Raw genomic sequence first — 23860 nt, 5'->3', positions numbered from 1 at the left:
GTGAGATGCCTAGAATATGATTTTGTGTTATGCATTTATGTCATGTTATGTTAACGGGAAAACCCATGTAGGTTATGAGGGTTTTTTTGGTTGGTTGGTTGGGTTTTTTTTTGAATTGTGTACTGAAAAGGGAAAGACCGTCAGATATCCATATCTTGAAGTGAATTTAGGCATTTTCTTGTAGTCTAAATTCTCTTAGCTCCTTTGGGAATATGGTGAGGATTTGGGGTGTGGACTAACAGTGCTGGAAAATGTGCTGGAGATCTTGAAGTCTTGATAGCATATTTGTTATAATATCGATTACTGCAGACCAAATATCACTGAAAAATTGGAGAGGTGCTAGAGGAGAAAAAAGTATGCCTACATAGTATTAGATGGGGAATAGTAAAGAAATCTAGGATTCAAAATGGTAGGTTGCATTATATATTATACATCTGAAGTATCCAGACTCTTGACTTATTTTTATGTAACATGGTGTGACTAGTTTTTATAGGAAAAAACACCTGTGAGCAAAACTAATCATGTTTCACTGCATGTGGGCACTCAGGCTAGTATGAAGTGACAATGCCACTGAGTTGTGTTTCAAAGTGACTGGTTCTGTTGAGCCTGTGTTTTGTGGAGCAGATTAGCATTTGTGTTTTCCTGTTAGAACAGGGTTGACATTGGATTTTGTGTAAAGACTTTTTTCACCTTGGAGGGAGAGTTTAACACTAGCTTTTTTTTAAAAGCTGTGGGATGGCAGAATGATTCCTGAGGACATGTGCTGTATGTCTTGGTTTTCATTAATATTCTGGTTTGAGACTGAAAGGAACCATTATGAGCCTCTAGTCTATAAGGTAATTTGCACAGAGTAATTAGGGCTGTTAGCCCCAAAACTTGTGGGTGAGTTAAAGAATGTTTTTCTGAAAGATAGCAGGTCATTAGTCACACATGCTTGTTGAGGAAGAGTCTATTAAACCCTTTGGTGTTTTATTCCAGATGATATTTATTCTCACTCTAAAAACACTTTGTCTTTTATTTCCAGTTTGAACACTGCTGATTCTGATTTCTAGCCATTGAATCCAGTCATGCCTGCATTTTGTTGTGTTGCTGAAATATCCTTTGCTGTTTAGGTAATTGCAGGCTGTGGGCAAAGGCCGCCTTTCTCTTCAATAAGTTGAGCCGGTTGAGCTCCATTAGGACTACTTTTTATTACTATTGTTTGTATGACTACAGCACCTGACTGCCTAAGGCTCTGCTTACATTAAGTGTTAAGCCTGGGCTTGAGCTCTGGGCTTTGGCAGCAAGCCTGCTGAGCCGCTGCTGTTGAGATTGGAGTCTGACTGCGGCATTCTCCTTTCTGTTCATGTGAGGCAGAGTCCAAGATCAGCTGTGCAGTGGGTCTGTTAGTGCTGCCGTCCAGGTAGTCCTGGAAACCTTCCTTCCAGGAATAGGAGTGACGAGGAGAACTCCGTTTTTCTCTGGAGTTCTCCTGTCTGCGAAGAAGGGATCTGGCCATGCTGTACATTGAGCAAAGGGAGAACTCAGCTTGCCAAGCTGACCCTCCATGAGCTGGTGAATTCTGGGCATGGATTATGGCATGCTCAAGCCCTAGATCGGGCTTTTAACGGTTTTTACAGGAGATGGATTTGGGCTTCTCCCCTGAGCTTTAGCATGTGTGGCTCTTGTGGATGATGGTGTTCTCATTCTGGATGCCTTGCCTTAAATAGGGAAAAACAGTCTCTTCCATAGAGTGCTTAGAATCTGAATGCAAATCCAGGAGATAACACTTGCCCTCAGGCAAATGAGGAAGCATAAAGAAACAAAATAGTATGTGTCAGTATATTAGTGCAGTGTCCCAGCATACTGGTGGCCTGATGATTGTCAGTTTTCTATGGGTGTAACGGTAGCAGAGTTCTAAAAAAGATGTTAATGATAAATACTGTGCTAGCTTGCAGGTGTACGCAGAGCACTTCTTAGGTATGCCCTGGCAGGGAATAAAACCGTGTCCTTTAGAAATTACAAGTAAATATTACACTTGGCATACCCTATTGATCTAAGACAGAAGTAGACCTTTTGCTAAGTGAATGATGAATGAAAGGGATGGGCTCTTAGGTGGAAGGTACACAACTTGCTCTTGATGTTACAGAAGGTGGGGAACCAGTGGAGAAGGATATTGTGCCTGGAGGAGGAAGCTGGGAAAAGATTTTTGGAATACTGTGCAAGTGTGACAAGATTGCATTAATCAGAAGCAGAGTAAAAGATGGATTGCAAAGCTTATATTCCAGACCTCCTGGTTTACTGTTTTGTAAGTGTCATGATATCAAAGTCCTGCTTGAAAAAACTCATAGTAAGTTTATGAATTTATATAAGTTTGTGTGTTCATCTCTAATCTTCTGGTTTGGGTTGCTGATGATTGTAAGTTTTCCACCCCCCATATCAGCTTTAGCACTAGGTAACAAGACTTCCTCCTGGGAGGAGACAGGATGCCTTCAGGACTTGAATATCTTTCCTGTTCTGAGCTTATATATATGTAAATTTAAAAATATTGATTTTGGATGCTAGCTTTTGAGATGTGAAGATAATGTAAAATAGTGTTTTCATTGTAGGATCCCATCTGATACAGTGCATAGGATGAGCCATATGATGGGAGCAGGGTTAAGTTTCCTCCCCAGCTCCTGGCATCTTTCTTCCAGCTCTCTTTGAGAAGATAAACAGTGATGCTGACAGGTTACATATGTGAAGGCATTCACATTGCCTTAAGATATCTTCACCTGATGAATTCGGGGCCATCCAAGAAACTAGAAGAGACTCCCTTGGCTCCTGAATTAGACTTCTCTGTTTTAAAAAAAAAAAAAAAGGTCACCTTTTTCTTTCACTTTAAGACACTGCTTTTCCCACCAAAAAAAAAAAAATCCACCTTTTGTTGAGGAAGGGCTGCTTCTGGATTTCAGATTGGGGAGCAATCTGGTCTGTCCCCAGTCTGATATCCTTAGAACAGTTATGAAGGTGCTGGTCTGCAGCAAACTTGCTGTTGCAGGGTGAGTGCACAGCAGGTAAATGTTTCATATTTGCTAACTAAGTACTAAATCATGATTTGCTTCTGAATCCTGCTATCAAGGTCATTATAAAAGCAGAGTGGGAATTCCCAGCCAAAGGCGGTCATTTAGATTGGTAGCTAACAAGATCCTGCAGACATCAAAAATAAATGAGGTTCCCTGCTCCGGTTACAGCAACAGCCAAAAAGCTTCAAAGAGGTCACAGGTGTGGAAATTGGAGGACTCGGTGGAGACTGAGATAAAAAGGGATTCTCTAAAGCCTTGGATGTAACTCTCTGATCTGAACCATGGTGACTAATGCAATTGCTAGGAAGTATCTCTGTCTTTGCCTAGAGCATGCTAGCAAGTAATCAAAATGTTTGCCTGTAGCCAAACTGTTCTCTCCCTTTCCACGCTTTAGAATAATAAAAGCGTTACGCAGAATCCCCACTGTTTCATATGGGTGAAGTTCCAGACTATTGTGTATATAAATTCTCGGTCTTAATACCAGCAGTAATTATAACTTGTTCCTCTCTCCCTCATAGTATGGTGACACCACGGGAAGTGATGCAAAGTTCTCTGTTTGTGCATGTTGACTTAGGCTGAGTGTAGGAACAAAGTCCATCTAATCTCTTCCCCCCCCCCTTTTTTTTTCCTGTCAAAGCTTCAGCTGTAATACTGTGCAATTGGAAACTTTTAGCATTTAACTTCAATGTTTTGTCTGTCTTCAGTTCTGTTAGAAGCTGGTTCTGCTGCTAGTGGATATGTGACTTTTTTCTGTTTATAATGCAAACTGACATTTGTTTTTCTCTTTCTCTTGAGGCTGATTTTGTTCAAATTAGAGATTTCCTTGCAACATATGTTTTCTCATTTTCTAGTCTGTAGTTTTTGAGGCCCCTCAGCAGTTTAGGCTACAAGGTCCTGCCCTTGTCTGTGCTTGATAGAAAAAGCATAGTGAATACCATTAAAAAGTCAGCTTTTGCTGCCAGCTATCTGTGGTAACCTTGATATCTCCTGTTTGAACAGAAGGGATCCAGCAGTCATTGCTGAATGTAAAAGAGTTTTTAGTGTTGCCCTTGGTATGTAGGGTGTGAGCAAGTCCAAGGCTTTTTGTTTATGCTGGTATATTACACCATATAATTGCATTCATCTTTTGATCTATGGTATGAATTAGTTCCATTGAAAACATGTTTTCTATTTTTAAATCAGTTGTCTTGAACTGAGTTCTTGAAACAGTCTGCCTTTTGGTTTTCTTTTTTGCATAGATGTTCCATGTTGTGCTGGGATTAATATAATTGTTGACATGTTGGTTTTGAGGGTTTTTTTTATAGTGCTTTTCTCTATTTTGTATGAATTTCTTGATGTTTTACATTACCATGTTGTATTTATCCAGATCGAGGGTGTATGTTATCCCATAGTATGAGTACCCCACAGTTCTGAAAAGGTTTGTCTGGTAGTGCAGTGGTATTACCCAGAGCTAGAGAGGGAGAGATGAGATTTGGAGGCTTTAAGCGCTGTGTTCCCTTACCTGAGTTGACTGAACTGTCTGTGTTCAGTGCAGGCTGAGCTGGAAGCCCAGGGCTCCTTCCACGCTTGGTGGGGAGGGAGAAACACCTTCTTGAAACTCAGATTATAGGTGGGATAAATTGACCTCTGCAAGAGCCAGTTTCTCTCCACTGATTAGAGGCTGAGTCTAAGTTTCTAACTCGAGTTCCTTTATTGCAAATCCAAGGTTAAATGGGATTATTGAGGCTCAAGTAACTCTTCATAGGACAGTGTCATATTCTGCTGCTTCCCATGGCTCTTGTGATGCCCCCAAAGAACACAAGCTTGCTCCAACGTGCTAGGGCTGCTGCTCCCCTACCATAGTAGTATTTCAGTGTTCCCTTGCGTTCCCCAACCCATAGTCATTTGCTGTCTCTCTTCTTGTGCTTGGGCCGTAGTTTCTTCAAGATGGGGAATTTTTCTCTTCACTTGGCCTGTTCAGCAGCTACTTTTATGGAGCCCTGGTCTGTCATTGAATACTTCTGTCACAGAAGTATTAAGCAAAATGGCACATAGCAAGTTTGGCAGAGGAGGAAAGTGAACATGAATTTCAAGAATTTGTGTTTTGTGCTCCAGCCATTAGCTGGTCTTTCTTGACTTAAGCCCTTGCCTTGTCCTCCCCCCTGGTTGTAATGGGTGCTGGGGGTGCTGTTTGCAAAGGTTTGTGCATGTATTTTTCTTCCTTTGTGGTGATTTTGCTTGGGGTGTGTGCTTGCTGGGGGGTTTTTTGTTGTTTTTTTTTTAATCAGTTCATGTTGATTCTTATCATGTGTTTGTACAATAGTTTGGGGTTGATGTAATCAGTTACATATATTTCATTAAGAGATGTGTGTGTGTCTTAGGTGTTTGCATAATTCATGAAGTCAAGTATGTTCACATACCCCTTGTTAGCACATGAGTGCATGTAGAACATGCTTCTCTTCTTTGTATCAGTGGTTCATTGGGAAGGTGCACTGTATTTATATGGTATGTATAGAAGTATATACTTAAAAAAACATAAGCTCTACCATTTATTTTCTTTCTACTCCACCCGCCCTAAGAAAGTAAAGAAAAACACACACTTCTGCTAGGGTTCTAGGATAGTTTATTTTTTCATTCAGCCATTAGTTTATTCGTTCAGGAGTTGTACACTGGAAAAAAGTGCATCCATTAGACAGTGAGGGCTTTATTTATGAGGGTGGTGGTGTTTCAAAGGGGAGGCTGTCAAGTCCCAAAAGAGCCTTTCATGGTGTATTCTCAGCGTGCTTCTGAGGCCACTGCTCTGCTCATCAGGAGGAGAGGCAGAAATGTGGGCTTTACAGAGCAACTGTGTGTTTCACCGGTCCCTGCGCTCACTGACGTTTATTTACATATTGGGAGAGTAAATGGGTAGAACAGATGGCAACCAGACATTTGGTGGTTCTGTTCCCGTATGCTCCTCAGGGGTCTTGCATTCAGTTTTTGCAAAAAGCTTGTCCTATAGTGAGGAGAAAAAAACCCAGGAGCCTGTTCACAACTATGAAAGGCTTGTTGGGATTTTACTATAGTGACAGATTAAAGCACTTAGTGAAATGTGAAATAATTACAAGATTTGTTTTACAAGTCCAGATAATTGTTGCTTAACTTAAGTCCACTGGTGTGTCTGTGTCTCTCCCCCTCTCTCCCTCCCCCAGTGATTTGAAGCCAGAGATCTCTTCCTTCTACAAAATGAGTTTGAAAAGAAGCTGTTTCTTTATCTAGGTCCTGGATACATTTTGGCCTTTTCTGCAAGTATTGTAACTCATTTGTGCACTTGAAAAATTCAGTATCTGAAAATTTTGCAGGGTTTTTCAGGGTATCTAGTGTGTGTTACGTTTTTCACTATTTGCAGTTTTGAAACTGAAGGTTCACTTCCATACCAAGTTGGATTTTATTCTCCCTTGTTTTTTACGCACTGAAATATTGATTCAGGGCTGTTCCAGAGTAGTAGATAGCTTGCTTTAGGTTTTTTTTTTTTTTTCCCAGTGTATGCATCTTGTTTGTTTTAGACAAGTGATAATTAAAACACTTCTCCTAGGCAAAACTGTAATATAAAATACACATTTTGAAAATATGTTAAAAGGGGAGCTGTAAGTCAGGTTTTGAACATGCAAAATTCTCAACCTACACGTTGTTACTTCCCATAAAGCAACCAGGTGTTTCTCAGTAAAGTGGGGAGCAATCAAATGAAAACTGAAGGGCTTGACCTTATGAGCAGCGTGCCAAATCAGCAACTCTCATAGTTTGAAATGATGAATTCTGATGACTTAGCGGTAACACTTGGAAGCTTCCTACCATTTGTAGGAGAACCTGTCAAATAATGTATATACCAGACCTCAGTTATTCTTATCTACAGTGTGGAATCTCCTAATATTAGATAAAAGTCTGCAAAGCAAACCTTCCAGGTCAATGCTGAACTATTTCTCTTTCAACCGAGATGGCATTCGAAGTAAAAATAGAATTATTGATCCTCTATGAGTAAGTAACTCAGACTTTACCAGGTATTTTCTAATGCCCTTCTTATTAAATAATGTCTTAGAAAAGAAAGAACTGGGAAACCATGTTCCTCTCCTCAGGGAGGCTTATATATTAAATTATGGCAAAGAAAGTGAAAATGGTGTATGTCAAGAAAGAAACACTATCTTCTTGAAACACATTTAGAAGGTTGATCATTAACAAAAAAAATGAAGTAGAAACTCACTAATTTTCTGTAGGCTGTGTTGCAGAAATATTATGTTAAGATTAGTTTAAATGAAGATAATTGCCAAACTACTAGATTTTTGGCAATATATTCCGCAAGCCATGTGAAATGCAGAAAATCATTTCTAAGTAAGAGTTTTTAGCCTGACTGTATTGGTTGTGTACAATGTTAATGAAGCTGCTATGTCTCACCCAGTGTGTGATTACATTTCTGTGATGTATGCAGCAGTTCTCTTAAATGCTTTGTAAAGCACTTTGAAATCCTGTGAGATCAAAATTAAATACAAGCCTGTTATTAAATAGGACCTAACTTCCTCAATTTTTTATATGGGGTATTGCTGGTTTTAGGAAATGTATTTCTAAACTGAGCCCACCATCGCAGCACAATTACTGAGTAAATCACATCCTAGATAGTCTTTGATTTTTTATTTTTTTTCCCCTCCTGATAAAATAACATAGTTTAAATCTTTTCCAGTGGTTTGTAGCCAGATGCAAAGTCAGCTAAAAAGATTTCTTCAGAAAGATTTCTTTTCTACATCATTATGTAACTAAAAGTAGCCATTATAAATACTGTAGAATTTCATGGCAGTCTTGAAAGTCATGATTTCTGTGTCCCAGTTCCTTCCATTAGGAGGAGATGGCAGTTTAGCTGATCACATTTTCTTTATGGCCCAGAGCTGGATAAGCATATAGCTAATTCAGTAACAGCAGGACTCGAGCAACATGAACTGGTGAAATTCAGTGCCTCAGAGTTAATTGTCTTGCTTCCAGTAAAAACCTATACCAGTAACTTTTTTTTTTTTTTTTTTGGTCAGGGTCTGTATGGTACATGTTGTTTAAAAAAAGCTAAATGTTACAGACAGTATTTGTTGCTAAGGCATCAGATGCTAGTCCATATCTGGTCATGTGTATCTCTGAAGGGCTTATTATTTTCTTCTGTCTGGCAGACTGATGTCTTGGTGTTGAGCTGCGATCTGATCACAGATGTTGATTTATATAAAGTTGTGGATCTCTTTCGGACCCATGATGCTACTCTCTCCATGTTGATGAAGAAAACTCATGAACCCACAGAAGGGGTACCAGGACAGAAAGGGAAAAAAAAGCCAGGTATGTAGATAGGAATATATATATAAATAATAGAGAAACCATTAATATATATAATATGTATGATTATCCATCAGAGAGTAAAGAAATAAAAAGGTACAGATATCCTATTTTTTCCTCAGATTCCTTAGTGGGGTTGTGACTTGCTTTTTTCCAGTTCAGAATTAAGTATTAGAGTCGTGTAATCTTGCAGGCTCTGGTCCAAATCTCACAAGAGTTCAGGGAAAGGCTCCAGGTTACTTCAGTGGGTTTTGGATCAGACCCTAGATTTTTGTTACATATGAATATTAAAACCGTTAGGTTTTTCAAGAACACTCAGCATCAGCCAGATTGTAACTGGGAATTTTACCACTGAGTGTAGGGAGCAGAGTTAGATGGGTAACAAATACTTCTGGAAATTCTTCCCTCTCATGGTATGTACTGAACTACTCTTCTCTCTGAGATCTCTTCTGAGATCACATCCAGAAGCCTTTTACTAGGCAAAACTCCCGCTGATTTCAAGGACTTGGTTAGATGCTTATCTGGTCCCTCTTACCATAATATCTGAGTTAGTGCCTTGTAATCTTTAATGGGTCTATTTTCACAACACTGCTGTAAGGCAGGGCAGGGCTATTATCCCTGTTTTACCTATATGCTAAAAGTACTGAACACCATACAGTTGTTCCCATACCTTACCTCTCATTTTCTTTTAATGATACGTGTTAAATTGCTGAGGCTTGATTATTGCTGGTTTAGTGTGTCCTGGTCCATGATTAAAGCTCACAGGCATTACAGTAATGCAAATAAGAAAGCATGGCTTCAAACTGTTTGAGAGAGGAGGGAAATGCAAGCCAACAGTTGCACTACGTGTGTGTCTGAAAGTGGAGGAAATGTCTTTTTTTTTTTTTAAGAAAGGTGCTTAAACTCTTTACATGAAAAGATTTTCTGGAGCAAAATGTAAGGATAATAGAGCTGAAAACATTTAGGCATTTGACTCCCTAACAGCTCTAAACTCCCCTGTTTTTAAAAAGGCAATCTAAATCATAATTGCATGTAAAACATTGTCAAGAGCATTCTTGTAGCTGCACAGTTGAGCTTTCAGGAGTTAGGAAGGGCCTGGAATCAATGGATCTATGATTAAACATCATAGAGTTGTCCAGTAAGTGAGCTCTGTTCAGCACACAGGGCAAGGCAGGGGAGGTCTGTGAGGAAAAACAAGATCATCTGAAGACTCTTACCAAATGTAAACACATCAGGTTGCACATGCATTCTCAATTTACTTGTTTCCTAAAGTTTGTGTGCATGACTTTGTAGCATTACTCTTCTTACATTACTTGCATAATAGTCTGTGTATGATTTCCCAGATCTGTAAAAGACCAAACTTAAAAACATTGAGAGTCCATCATGTGGAAGCATTTTGACACCACAGTGTTTATCTGTGGGACTGGTTGCTAAAGATCTCCCACTCAGAGCTACTCAACTTGAGCTGCCATGAATAGCACTAGGAAGTTGCTGATTTCTCTATGAACTGTCTCAGATGAGACAAGTACCCTGCCCAGTCATTTTCACAGTCATTTGCTAGCAATAGAGGAGTGGTGAGACTAAGGACTTTCAGGTTCTGAAATTCCAAGCTGTGGAAGGGGACAGTATGCTTTAGGGTGCACAGACCCTCCTGCCTTTCATCCCTACTTGACTGAATGTGCCCTATTGCTGCTAACATTGCCCAGTCCCACCCTGTCTCTTTTCCCACACTGGCGTCCTGCCGCTGCTAGCATCCATTTCTCATCCTAGTCTTGGTCTCTTTGCTTAGTCTTCCCTTTCAAGGATCCTTGCTAGAAGTCCGGCTTCTCTTTCACATATGCCATTCTTATCTTCTTTCACTACCAGTCCAATCTCCTATTCCACTTCAGACTTCTCATTTCATCTTGCTGCTTTTTTCTGTCCATTGGCCTCTTTTTTTTCCTCCCTTCAGATTCCTATCTCCTTGGTCCAGTGTCCTTCCACAGCCTGTTCCAAGTTTGCCTAGTTTTCAGAGATTGTTTTTCCTCCCCATTCTAGCCCCAGTCTTGCTAGAGTCCTTGTTTTTATGCTTTTTTTTCCCTCTTTGTCCTTGTCAGCTTTGGTTTCTATGTTTTTTTTTCCTCTGTGTTAATAATGTTATAGAAACACAGCAGATTGAGCCCTTTTCCCTGGAGCAGTCATCACAGTGTGGCTGTGGAGCTTCATGCCTTGGGTGCTCTGTATGTACCACCTGATGGTGCAGAAGATCTTAGATGGGACCTGCTATATGATCAGTTTGGGGGGTTGAGTGGTTGAAAAAAACTTTCCGTCGGTGTAAAACCTGTAAAAATTTTTGCAGCTAAAATAGAAGCCTTGCAAAAGTATGCAAAACTGCAGTTTTCCAAAGGTTTGTAACAGAACGAGATGGTAAAAGGCGCATTCTTGATACGCAGATCAGCAGTCCTTACTAAATGTCATGTTCCTTCTCCAAATAATTGGCTTACCAGAACCTTTCAAAGGAAGGGCCCATTTAAGCTTAGGCTAAACACTGCCTTAGAAGCAGCTGAACTGTTTTCTCTGAAATTTTCCAAGTTTTCCTCTTAAGGCAGTCAGCTGATATTGAAAACTTCATCCTAAACAATTAAAAATTGACAAGGTTTATAAACAACTGAAGACAAGATACTAGCACAGAAAGCACTGGGCAGCCTTTCATAGTTGGTGGCACTATTAACTCTTTCTCTAATAAATGGCATATCCTTGGTTCTGTGTACTTGCACTGTACTGTTCAAGTTTAGATATTAGGAAATGGATCGTCAGTCCTGATAAGCCACTAGATGTATTTGCAGCTTTATTTATTGTTAGACTGTTGCTACAAATGCATTATTTTTTGAGTCAGAGAAGAGCAAGACCTTTATCTCCCGTACCAATTCATTGCTTTTAGGACATTAGTGAACACTCAAGACCTGTGATGGAGGGAACAGTTTTTTAATTATCATGAGCTGAAACCTTAATCAGCTATAAATTGATACTGATGATTGTCTTAAATGCTTGGCCTAATTCAGTTGCTGGTTACAGAGTGAAGTTCACTGGCTTCTATACTTAGGGAGGGTCTCATTGATTATAATCACCCCACTGGCTTTTAAAATTGATTAATTAGAGGCATGGCAATCAAAAAAAAAAAAGTGCTAATGAATGTTACTAATCCAAATAAACAGTGTGTGTCAGAAGTTCAGGGACCCAGAACGGAGTCCCGCGCTTAAAGGTGACTTGCAAGGGACTGGGTGGGGGGAAAAGTGCCTGAACCTTTCTGTGTATAAAGAAAGGCAGAAAAGATGGGGATGGTGACTCTTCCCTGCTTGTTTTTCTTGTCGTGAGAGCAGCAGGCATGTCATCGCTGGTATTCCCTCTGTTTGCCAGAAGACCTCTCTGGTGGTCTTGCAGGCTGCGTCGTGTGAATTCTCTCCCCTTAATGGAAAGGGTGGGGATACTGAATCTTTAACAAAGGTGTCCTTTTCCCGAATGTCAATTAATTATGTTTGATTAAAAAGCGTTTTAGATGATCTGACTGAAAATTGTTTCTTCTCCCCACTGAATTGCTCAACTTCCATTCTCCTGTGATGTCATAATTTCTGTAGGTCATTAAAGCCCTCAAAATTGATGGGATCTAATTTCTAGGGTACTTAAAAATTGCAATAACTGTTTCAGATCCTTATTTATCTATCATGAGGAGGCAAAACACATCCTGGATTCCATTTTTATATTTTAAATCATTTTTTAGTTAATGTCACTGCAGATTTAACACTTTTCTTATTCATTTGTCACAGGGTTTTAGTAAGCTAGCTACGTATTCATTCTTCCATTTTATCTTTCCTCACTGCATAGTGCCAGTGTAATTTGAACAGCCCTCTTGTGTCTCTGGGTAATTGATTTTTAGTAATAAATTTTGTCTTTTTTAAATGACAAAAGTAATGCTGTTTATTGCCAGTGTACAGTGAAAAACTTACTTTGACCTGGCATTCACCACATGTAAAATACAGCTCTCTAACATGGTTTTGCTGTCTATTTCTTATCCATCCACACAAGCAAGGGGAACTTGTTTGGCAGTAGTTATGTAGCCAATATGTAGTTCTGCTTTCAGCAAGTTTTCTGTTTTCTTTTTTGGTGTGTAGACAAGACCTTTCCTATAGCAGTGTAGTATGTTGCAAATAGAGATACTGTAGGCACATTTAGTAGATAGGCAGCGGCAACCTGAACTTTCTTTGAGAGAGGTGCGGGTACCCTGACTGAGAAACACTGGCATTGCTCTGCCAGGAGACCCTGGTTAGGTGGCAGTGGTGATAGTTGTTTAGCCCCTAGTCTCAAATTTCATCGTGCTCCTTAGAATGAGGTTTATCGCTGCTTTCAAGACTTAATTCTGATTTTTACAGTGTGTGAGCTAATTGTACTTCATTTGTCATATTGTTGCATGTTCAGGCCTATTTTTGTACTCCTCTGCTGTATAATTAATTTCCAAGAAGGAGTGGGGAGATTTCTGAAGAGGGTATGCTTGATCACTTGGATCAAAGGCTGCCAGGAGGAGAGCTTTCAACAGCTGCATAGGTTTGACTGTATTTTGATAGTGGTTGTTTCTGTGGTAACTCTGACGGAACAAATATGAAGAAAATAAGGGATGGGGCTGAATTGGGGGAGATGGGCTTAAAATGCAGTTTAGCTGAGAAAAGATCTTAAAGAATTAACTGCTTATAGAGGATGCTGTTATGTGGTTAAAGGCTTAGGACTTAGGAGATTGAATATTTGCCAGTTTGGCCCCAAATAATAGGGTCACTGTTTATGCACTGTCACTGATTGCAGCAAATAGAAATTGCCACAGTAATATATGTGACTATTAAGTATTCTCTTCGTTGGCAGTTTTACAAATAGGTATTTAAAACAAGTTAACCCACCCAGAAACATCAGAGTGGTAGGAGTTTTAGAATCTGTGCTGTTTATATGTATTTGTGTGTGTGGTTTAGGTTTTCTATTGCTCTCAGTGTTCACCTGAAATAGGAGATCAGTTGTGAAGTAGTTATGTCTTGCCTGAAATCATAATACTCTCCACACCACCTAATTCTAATGTAAGAAATGGAGTGATTTAGGATGAGGAAGAAACAGCTGGATTTTGAAGAATTTTGATTGCCATGGGTTTTGTCATTATGTGAATTCGGGTAGTAGTTAAAAAAGAGAGAGAAGGGAAGCACAATTTAGCATAGCTCAAGATAGTGTTGCATGTCAGGACCTGTAGCTGACATCTTCGTAGCAAGGATGCAAAAAGCTGCATGGACGTTGTTTTGGATGTCATGATCAGCTACCTGATTTGAATGTCATATCAGCTACCCTGATTGAAAAGCAGTAAATGAATATTGTGGAGAATTAGTACAAATTTGTTATTTGCTGGGTCAGTCTGAAACCTAGTATTTCATGTTTCAGGGGTGGTTGGTGGTCCCATTTGTCTTTTCAGCCTGCATTAAGGCAGGATTATATAATGATTGTGTTTGATTTTCTACTTCAGTGGAGCAGCGCGACTTTATTGGAGTGGATGACACAGGAAAAAGATTGCTCTTCATGGCTAATGAAGCTGACTTGGATGAAGAACTTGTCATTAAAAGATCCATCCTTCAGAAGTAAGCTTATGAGTCCTTGTAATAGAAACTGAACTTGGCATGGGTGGAATAGGAATGATGGATAAAGACAAAGTGGGATGAGGAGGGAAGAGGTAAAGAAGCTTTTGCAGTATTCAGTGAGCAACATTTTATTATTCATTATATCATTACAAGCAGCTGATAGGCCTGTCTGATACTTTTATTGTGAAAAATTCCAGGGAGAGCAATGGAATGGGTGAAAGGTGACTCTTCTTGAATTGAAGCCTGTATGGTTATGGTTCAGATACAGTTTAGACAGAGATTCAGAAATAGTAGACCAATGTCCCTAAGTGAAATGCTAATCTCACAGGCTCAGTCCCACGTGATCTGTGGGACTTGAGGAAGATGCTCAAGATTTCATAACACTCTTGTGCATATAAGGCACAAAACCTCAGCTGTGTTTCCAGGCCCAAAAAGATTCATTAGAAAACCCATTTTATATCCATGGTTAAACTGCACTGAAGACTTAGATTAGTTTAATAAGTTTGCCTGACTGGCTGAGCTTCCTGCACAGTGCAATTCATATCCATTAGTAGAAGAAAGAAGAATTGTTGCTCTGTATGCTCTTCTGTACAGTAATTTTACTTTTCTAAGACCCATACATTGTCTAACATCTTCTGTGGAAAGATCCGCTGGCTCTTTCAGAGCCCAGCCTTTGTAGTCTGTCCCACACTGACAGTCAGGCTTCATCTCTGTGAGATTAGACATGTAGGGCAGCCATCTGAGAGCTAGGAAATTCATCCATGTGCACCTTGTAAATCAAGGATGTGAACATCCAGGTCCTACTCCTAGGTAATCTCTTCTGTGCAAATCCCGCTGATGTATGCTGTAGGCCATGTGAAATGTTTGGGCTTTAACAATCCACTGCTAGGTGTTATCTTCTCTTGAACATCCCGCTACCAGATGCAAGGTAGGTGCTATATGCCTATGGAAAGATGACTCTTCTGCCTGGGTTTAAGATTTACCCTTGGAGAAAGGTGGCCAAGAGTGGTCCATGTTAACTACTGTGATGGAAAGACCCTGTCCCATCGTGTTCCCACAGCCTCTCTCCTCGGTTTTTCTTGGGTGTGGCAGGGAGCAAGCTGCAGGCCTGCCTTCTGGGCGAGCACAGCAGCTGATCTGCACAGTATAGTAAATTCAGTACTGTTGCATTCTGTGTTTTTGACCAATTAAAGAATAATAGATCTATTTTGGACTAGGGAGGAATATTGTATCTACTGTTAGTGGTAAGCTTGTCTTTATGGTTTTCTCATAGCACAAGCAGGTGGCTGTAATATAACAACTTAGAAATTGCTGTAACACATGTGATCTTAGTTGACCTCTGATTTTACAGGTTCATCTAAACAGAGGATTCTCATTCCTGTTACCCTATAGCTAAATTAATCAGACTTTATCCTGCAGGCCAAACTCTGCCTTCAGGAACACCTGTTCAGTCACATTGCTTCAGCAGATCTTCTTGAGTGTAACTGTTTGGGATTTGGTAAACGTAATGTTGGTGATTTACAGATGGGATAAAATCCGTATGTCTCCCTGTCTTAGCTTTGATAGTTTTGCCTGAGTAAATGTAATGTAAAGTGTTAACCAGCTTCCAAGTAAAGCCCACAGATGATAGTCTAGAAGCACAGAGAGGGAAGATCTGCTAAGTGTGTACAAGTCACCAAGAACTTGATTTTATTTTATGTATTTTATTGAGGTTCCAAGGACCTCAAGCAGCCTGGCACTTTGAAGTATCAGGCTGAAGCATTGGGTCATTATCCACTTGGGTGATCCTCTAACACTGCTGTCCTCTGAAACCGCCTGCTGTGGATGCTAGTGTGCTCTCTCTGTTTTGCAGCTGCCATCTTGGAGAAATTCTGAGGGAAGCAACATAGCGTATGGAAATCATGAAATATTTTCAAGTGAGGCAGTTCCATGGTAGCAACAACTGTGGGAGCTCTAGGAAGACAAAATGTTGGCAGCTAATGATGTTTTAACCACTGTGTTGTCTAGACCTGCTCAAGCCCTGACTTTCTCATGTGAGAAACAAAAGCAACGCTTAAAACCATCTTTGAAGTCTTTTTTTATACATCATAGTAAAGCAAGAAAAAAAGAGCAAGCCCAATCTTGCTTTTCATATGGATCACTTGAAGTGACTGACTTTCAGCTACCATGTTGGCCGTTTCTTGATCTCTGGACTTTGTTTTGATGAAATAACAGACTTTGTGGCACGATGGGAGAATTTCCAGTATGCTCATTTGTTCCTTTGTAAAATACAATAGGCATCCTGAGGGTGTTGCTCTTGTTTGTTTTGTTTTTAATGATCCCTTTGAAGGGTTGTGGTGGTCTTGTTACATGAACTCTAGAACTCTTTCAGTGTTTGGTTTGTTCTGTGGATCCTTTTGATTTTTTTTCTTTTTTCCCTCCCTTTTAAGGAGGGGGATGGAAGGAGGGACAGGGAGGGAGTGGTGGAAGGAATGGGAAAAGGAAAGATTAACTTCTCTTTAAAGTGTAGACTCTTGTTACTGGTAAAAATCTAGATCCCATACAAAAACTGTTCAAAGGTCCTTTGGCTTCCCCTTCTCACAGGAGGGAAGTTCTGTTGACAAAACATCCAAAGCTGTAGAACGCTAATTTAAATCCTTGAAGAAAAACCTTTTTCTTGACCTTTGCCTTCTTCCTATCATTGGATTTCATGCTCTTCACTTTCCGGCCATAAAAGAGCAGCTGGTGGGGAGGGACAGGGAAAAATGCACATTCTCCTGAGTACCTGTTGAGTATTAAATATTTGTTTGCTCTTGACTCAGGCATTTTGTAATAACTAAAGTGTTACAGAATGAACATTTTAATGAGATTTATAAATTCCTGGTGTTAGCTATTTTTCTCTGTTGTTCTGTTCCTGAGTATGGTTAGGTCTTCTTTTAAGGTTTTCTTGTTTTGTTTTGTTTTGTGAGCTGTGGATAGTTATTTTGGTTTTGAGAATACCTGTCCTCCTTGTTACACCACAAGAAGGATTCTGGATTTTGCCTCTTTGATTGCCAGGGCAAATCCACCAAAGCTTTCTGTTCGGCTGTTAGAACTGCCCATTTTTTCTGTGCAGTTAAGCGCTCTCAAGACAAGTCCCACAGGTAGCATCCTCCCTCTAGTAAACAAGCGCAAAACAGTGTCAAATATATCCATTCAGGCACATTTCAGTGTGTCTAACACTGCAGCAGGATGGGCTGGGAGGAAAATTTATTGGTAGTGCCTAGAGAGACTGATACCATGGGGGAAAGCATTTTCAAGGAAATGGTTCCCTGTTTGGGTAATGAGAGCTTATAAAAAGCCATGAACAGCCTGTGCGTGTCATTCACTCTGGCAAATAGCTGCAAGATGAGATACTAGAACGAAAGAAATACAGTTTGGGGAAGTTTCAGAGCCAACTCGGGGGCCCTTTGAAGAGAAAGAACAGAAAGTTATGTGCTCATCCCTGGAGCCTGGTTTTGCCGGTGACATCTCCCTGACTTAGGGTTTGGCAGAATGAAAGACTGAGGAAATAATGAGAATTCCATAGCTGCCTTTTTTGTTTTCGGAGAGAGAAGGGGCAAAGGTATTTGTTTTCAAAGTGTGATTACAATGGACGGGGAGTTTTTTGCTCCACCTCTGATATTTATGGTCATGCAAAGTGAGACAGTAAAAGACACCTGTTGGAGCAGGTCTAAATTTGGAGCGTTTCCTTTTAAGATCGTGTCGGCTGTTTAAGGGTGAGTTAAGTCTTCGTGGGTGTTCCATCTGCACAGATGCAGGTGCAGGTCTTCTCCTAGAGAATATGTTAATAAATCACCATGACAATCCCAGCTACTTATTACCTCATACATTTCAAACAGAAAGGAATACCTCATCTGTAAATATATATAGTACTAATATGAGTAACCTTGAAGTAACAATACAGATCTGTTTTTAAGATATTTTAAGGAAAAGAGGGAGGTAGAGCTGGGGAGGAATCTTTTTCTTCCCTTGCCCCTTGCATCATGAAAGTAAAAACGAATGGTGTAGTATCATTTTGAAAGTCAGTGTTGCCAAGTGGGCAGGTAATGGGAGTTCAGAAATAGCTTTGATACACTTGATTTCCTTTCTGTTGCCTTGAGATGTTGCCTTTTTTCTGCTGATAATTTGTTTTAAATAAGTGGATCATGTATAAATGCACTGTAACTTCTTTAGCATTTCTGTTGTCTGAAACTGCCCTCCTTGGGGAACTGGTGTCTCGGAAATACTTTGCCACTCCTATGGTGCTTCATTTGTTTTTGTTTCAAAATATAGCTCCATGAGAAAGAATGGGAGCAACACAGATAGAGGCAGGTGCTCTGCTGTATAAAACATCCTAAACTAGATCCTGGGCAGATGTCCTCTTCCAGACCCAGCTGTGCTGGTGAAGGGGGTTACCACCTCCAGGCTGGCCATCCAGCCCCCAGCTGGACATATGAGTGAATACTTCATAAGCCACGTGTGTCAAAATGAGTTGGATTACTTTTAATAGATTAAACAGCAGGACTTCGATAGGGGTTCATTTTGTCCTGTGCATTAGGGAATGCTCCCACAAGCAGTACCACTGGCAGATCTGAAGGGAGGGATGTGATAACTCAACCCGGTAGGGGAACCCTGAGGAGCAGCTGGGGGACAGTCCAGGGAGCCATAACACCTTTGCTGGACTCAGCTGTCTACAGAGCGAATGTATGTATTTGCTTTGGTGTTGTTCCCACACTGGAAAAATTGGTAGTCTTCAGTATTAGCAAACTTCTGTCAGCAAGGTATCTTTGCATACAGTGATGTTTTCAGGAATACTGTGGAAAGGAGTTGAAAGTCTTGTTTTTTTTCTAAAATGCGACTTTTGGAGACTGATGTGTGAATCTTCTTGTCTTTACAATTATTTCAGATCTGCTCTTTTCATAAATAAAAATAAAATTTTCTGATTAGCATCCAGAAAATAAATTGGGTTCTTTTTGGCTCCTCCATCACAAAAATAGAAGTTGTTTGTATGGATTTAGGTAATAATCCTTTTGCAGATGCACAAGCCAGAACAGAATCTGATTCCCCTTCCCAGAACTGAATTGGTTTCACAGTACTAGTAGGAATTTAGAAAGTTGTAAAAAGTTATTTTAGCCAGTAAACTAAGCAGACCTGACTCTGAATCAAAACAACGGAACTAGGTCTATGGAATAAGAGGGTGCGATTTTTACACACTAACTTTTCAGACTATAACCACACTTTAAAAACACTGGTGTAACTTTAATCATATTTCTTTACAAAAGAGGATCTTGCTGAACACTTCAGCAGCAGACTGTTGGCCTGTGAGTTGTTGTTCAAGCCACGAGTTGGGAATAGATGTTCTCAAGATGCCCTTGGAGATCTTGCTTGCCTGTTTAGCAGTTCTCACTTCACTAAGAGTAACTGCTATAACCTAAAATGAATTAATTTTCTCAGAAAGTATTCCTTTTTATTATGCATTTAAACTTTGCTCAACTTGTTATGCTTTTTCTGAAAATATATTGGGGATGACTATAGTCTTCACCTTCAGAGATGGCTTTTTTTTTTAGTAATGTATTGTTTTTAAAATAGATGCAGACAAATATAAAGAAAATATTTTAATTCATTACTTTTGTATTTTATGTTTATGCAACAAATATGAATATACTGTCAAAGCAGTTTTTGAGACATTGAGCTTTATATTTTAAAGAACATACTGCTATTGCCGATTTTAATACTGTTACATCCACTGGATTTTATTGTTTTGCTGTTGCTATATTTTTTTATTAATTCACGGAGGGTTGAAAGAATGTACAACATATCCAGGTCCTATTTATAAAGGCAAGGGCATGCCATGTCTTGATAGCTGAATAGGTAAGAAGTCATGAATCTTAAAATCTGGAATTTTTAGAATCTGGAAATATTAGCAAAAACACTTACTGAATTTAGCCACAGAAAGACTTATTGGCAATGGATTTAGTTTGACTACCAGCTTTTTGCCAGCATTACAGAAAGCAAAAGACTAAAAGCAGAAAGCATGGGGCTCAGCATTCGATTTATAATCGTCAGTAAACGCAGGTTGCGTGGACTGTCATTAGTCATTTGTCTGCCTAAAGCTGTGGTCTCAGAGCAGCGCTCAGCCCGTGGCTCTGTTCTACTTTTCAAAGTTTTCAAAGGAGGAAGAGAGGACTGTGGTGTTTGGACACTGTGGAGTGCATGTGACTCGGTAAACGCAGTGCTCCATATGAGTCATCCCGCCGGACAATGCCGTGGCTGAGTCTCATTGTGCTCTGAACGAGGCTTGGGTCTCCAAACCATGTCAAATGCTCCGTTTGTTTTAAAAAGCTGTTTTAATATTTTAAAACAGTTGCCACTGTGTCTGTGATTTTTAGCAGTGCAATGAGTTTAGTTTATCTCACAAAGTGGGTGGGAACTGTATCCATCACTAGTTATTTGTGTGTCATATTTACCCTGATTGATCCAGATGTAACTTGTTTGAGCTAGAAGTTCCTCTGTATGGTCTGGTTGGGGGAGAGACCCGGAATGATCAAGATTTTGCTTTGAACATATGTTTTCAGCCATAGTATGTATTTGATGAGGTATAATGTAGCTGTTGAAATCTTGAGGTTTCAGCTTGTGTCCAGCGATCCCAGGATGACCGGTAAGCGATAAAGGGGCACAGACTCCTTATTGTGCAGGTGGGATGGTACAGAAAAAAAAAGTCAGAGGTCAGAGGAGTTATCCCTGCTTGTGTGAACGCTGTCAGGCTCTCCCCTTCCACATGTCAGACATGTGTTACTCATCAGCGGGATGTGGGACTCCATGACGCAGAGCAGACTGGAATGCAGAGTTAGTTAACACCCGCCGTTGGGGAATTTATCAGCCAATGTGGAATACAGGGGGGAGGAAACTGCCTGGTTTAAAGCAAAGTAAGGGTGAAATGAGGCATGTGACTGTTCCTCTTCGGTTAAAAAGTCTGATTCTGCTCGGGGCTGAGGGCCTGATTGCTTAGCCCAAGCAAAGCTTACTCTTGTGGTTCCCTTACCATGTTGTCTGTCTGTGGTTTTTTTTTTTTTTTTTTTTTTTTTTAGTATTATTCTCTAATGTCATGTTTAGCAGAAGCTTTTTCAGTGGGCTGGAGGGAAATACCTGTGGGATTTTTGCAAGGCACTGTTAATCTAGCTCAGGCTAAGAAACCTGGATTTTGAAGAGCCTTTCCTTCAGCCTGGTCTTTGAGATCCCGAATCACTAACTCACACAGATACATAAACGTGATAGCCTGTCTATTAAAATTAGCTACCCTTGGTATCAATTGAACTGTAGTTGCGTTATTTTTTAATGCTGATTTATTGCACTTACTTCTTGGCTACTGTGAACTCTAACCTGGATGATTTATTCTGGTGTTTAGTGCTGCTAAGAATAATTCAAAAACCCTAATGGAAAGAGTCAAAATATACAATTAGCTGGTTAAAGGCATATATGTGCACTCACGATCCCTATTTCGCATTCTGCTTTATTCCCAGCAATATATATCTTTCGAAATGTTTCCGTTCATTCAGAATACAATGCTGAATTCCCTCTTGAATAGCCGTTGTGTGGTTCTCCCCAAACAGCATTGTGCTGGCAGTTTCTGGAATTACACAGGAAATGAAGAGCATAGCAAACTTTCCTTTCTCCTGCGAAGACATGCTCCCCGGGAGTTCTTCCAGTGGATCGAGTAAACAGCAGAGATCTCTTCCTAAGGGCAGCAGCATGTCCTCTACGGTTCTGCTTTGAGCAGTCCTTATTTTCCCTGGCTTTAAATCCCTCTTTTCTTCTTCTTCAAATTGATTGTACCTTTTCTCCAGCTAATAAAGACTGGATACAGATTCCTTCTGCTAGTAGTAAAATTTCTTATCCAGCCGTCACAGAGATTTCTTATAGAACTGTCTCCTTCCCCAGCCACTGAATATGAAATACTCAGCTAGGAATTAAGAGGAAGTGATGATTAGACCTTCACATGCTAACTGGCAATGCAGAGTGTTACACCTTCCACAGTTACTTATTTTAAACATAACTTATATGTACCTGCATAGCTGCAGATTGGCCAGCAATAGCTGTTGTTATTTCTTTAGCTGGTCATCTTGAAATCCTTTAATCTTAAAGGAAAAAAAACAACCAAACAAAAAAGACTCCAAAAAAAAACAAAGAGGAGAGAAATATTCTTAATTTCAGATTAGTGGAAGCTCAGGAGTTTGAAAAATATGGGTCAGTCAATGCATACAGATTTAAGGGAATAACTTAAGGTGCTCAGAGAAAAAATGACTGATGGACTTTTAATTAAAACTCCAAGGGTTGGAAACAAAGCAGTAAGAAAGCAAGTGAAATTCAAGTTAAAGCTGAACTTCTAGTTTTTCTGCATATAAATCCTCTGAGCAGCTGGTGATATTTGCAAGAGCACAAGAGACTGTCTTTCAGTATTCCCTTTGATTTTTTTTTCTTTGTTTTATTATTCTCAAGCTGTAGCATTAAATATCATTTCAGAGGCCATATACGTCCCTAACTTCTCTCTGTCTTGTCTCTACAGTGCAGGTGTTCATGCATATATATACATATCTGCACATATATATGTTCACTTTTAATGCACTGATACAGCATTTATAGAGCTCTTTCTAGATTATTATTATTTATTATTTTGCTTCCTAACCCCCCCCTCCCCATGAGCTACAGCATTGCTGAAAGTCTCTGAAATTCTCACTTTTGTGACTTTGAATCTTAGCCAGGTAGAACAGTAATAACAGAATCATGGCCAGCGGTGCCATAAATTTCAGCTGAAGTATAGGGGAAGAAAGCTGATTTCTGTTTGTACTATTGTTAGAGATATTTATGCAGGGCAGGTCTTTCAGCAAGCGTGATTATTTTCAGAGAGGCCCTCTCTCCATTCTCGCCTTGGAATGGGCTGGGGATGTGTGTGGGGAACAGCACCTGAGGAACAGCAGACATACAGAAGGAATAAAATCCCTTGACAATGAGACTTCTCTTTATGGCCATTTTTCACTTCTAAGGCCACTTGAAAAATATTGTTCTTCAGGTAGATCTTTTTCCTAGATCCCTGGGTTAGCATTTGGGTGCTTGCCATTTTCCCAGACCAAGAAGCTACTGGAGATTTAAGCTTTTCAAGTAGGAAAGTATGCAAGCACATATTTTGCAGCACCAGACGCTATTGAAAGAATAATGGACCCTTCCCACATTCAACTCCATTCTTCTTACACTCGCTCCCAGACCTCTGGAGCCACTGCGCTAGCAAATGATTACATTCTGTTTCTCTTCCGTAACTCTTCCTAAACAAAATCTTAATTGGGACATTGATTTATACAATTTAGATTCCTTTGTTAGTGAGTTAAAGGTAGCCGCTGGTTATTGAGGGGATGGATCACTGAGCCAAATTACTGCTTGCTGGTATGTTTTTCTGTATCTTACCACTTGAGAAAATAGTATATATTTAAGATCTGAGGAGCATGTCTCTTGCATGTGTTTGTTTTAGATGCAAGTCATGATAGTGTAGCTCTACAATGCAGGATTCTGTGTTGTTTTTTTTTCCAATTTGCCTTATTATATGAAGACAGAGACTTGAAAAATTTAGACTTTGACATGTTTTTGCTATGCCCTTAATATTTGCTATCTTAATAGGACAGATTATGACACTAGGGAAATGATATAGATTACAAGGTTTTATATGTGGCAGGGATAACCTCATGCCTGGGATAAATGACTTTTCATGTCCTGGACATCTGTTGACTTGAAGTATTTGCAGAAAGGTTATCTGACCTTATTTCCTAGTAATTTATAATTTTCTTTGGGGGTGCGGGAAAGAGAGATGTT

General features: G+C 39.8%; 1 protein-coding gene across 1 annotated transcript in view; it reads left to right on the top strand.

The window, feature by feature from the left end:
- EIF2B3 (eukaryotic translation initiation factor 2B subunit gamma) overlaps positions 1 to 23860 on the top strand; it is a 102056-nt gene that overhangs the window by 11852 nt on the left and 66344 nt on the right. Inside the window, exons 4-5 of the mRNA XM_067301117.1 lie at positions 8207 to 8366; positions 13891 to 14002. Of these exons, the coding sequence (XP_067157218.1) occupies positions 8207 to 8366; positions 13891 to 14002 (272 nt within the window). The remainder of the gene's footprint in view (positions 1 to 8206; positions 8367 to 13890; positions 14003 to 23860) is intronic.

This window comes from Apteryx mantelli, chromosome 8 (assembly GCF_036417845.1).
Source record: "Apteryx mantelli isolate bAptMan1 chromosome 8, bAptMan1.hap1, whole genome shotgun sequence".
Classification (NCBI taxonomy): Eukaryota; Metazoa; Chordata; class Aves; order Apterygiformes; family Apterygidae; genus Apteryx; species Apteryx mantelli.
Note: the sequence above shows the minus strand (reverse complement) of the source record. Positions and strands in the feature narration are given on the sequence as shown.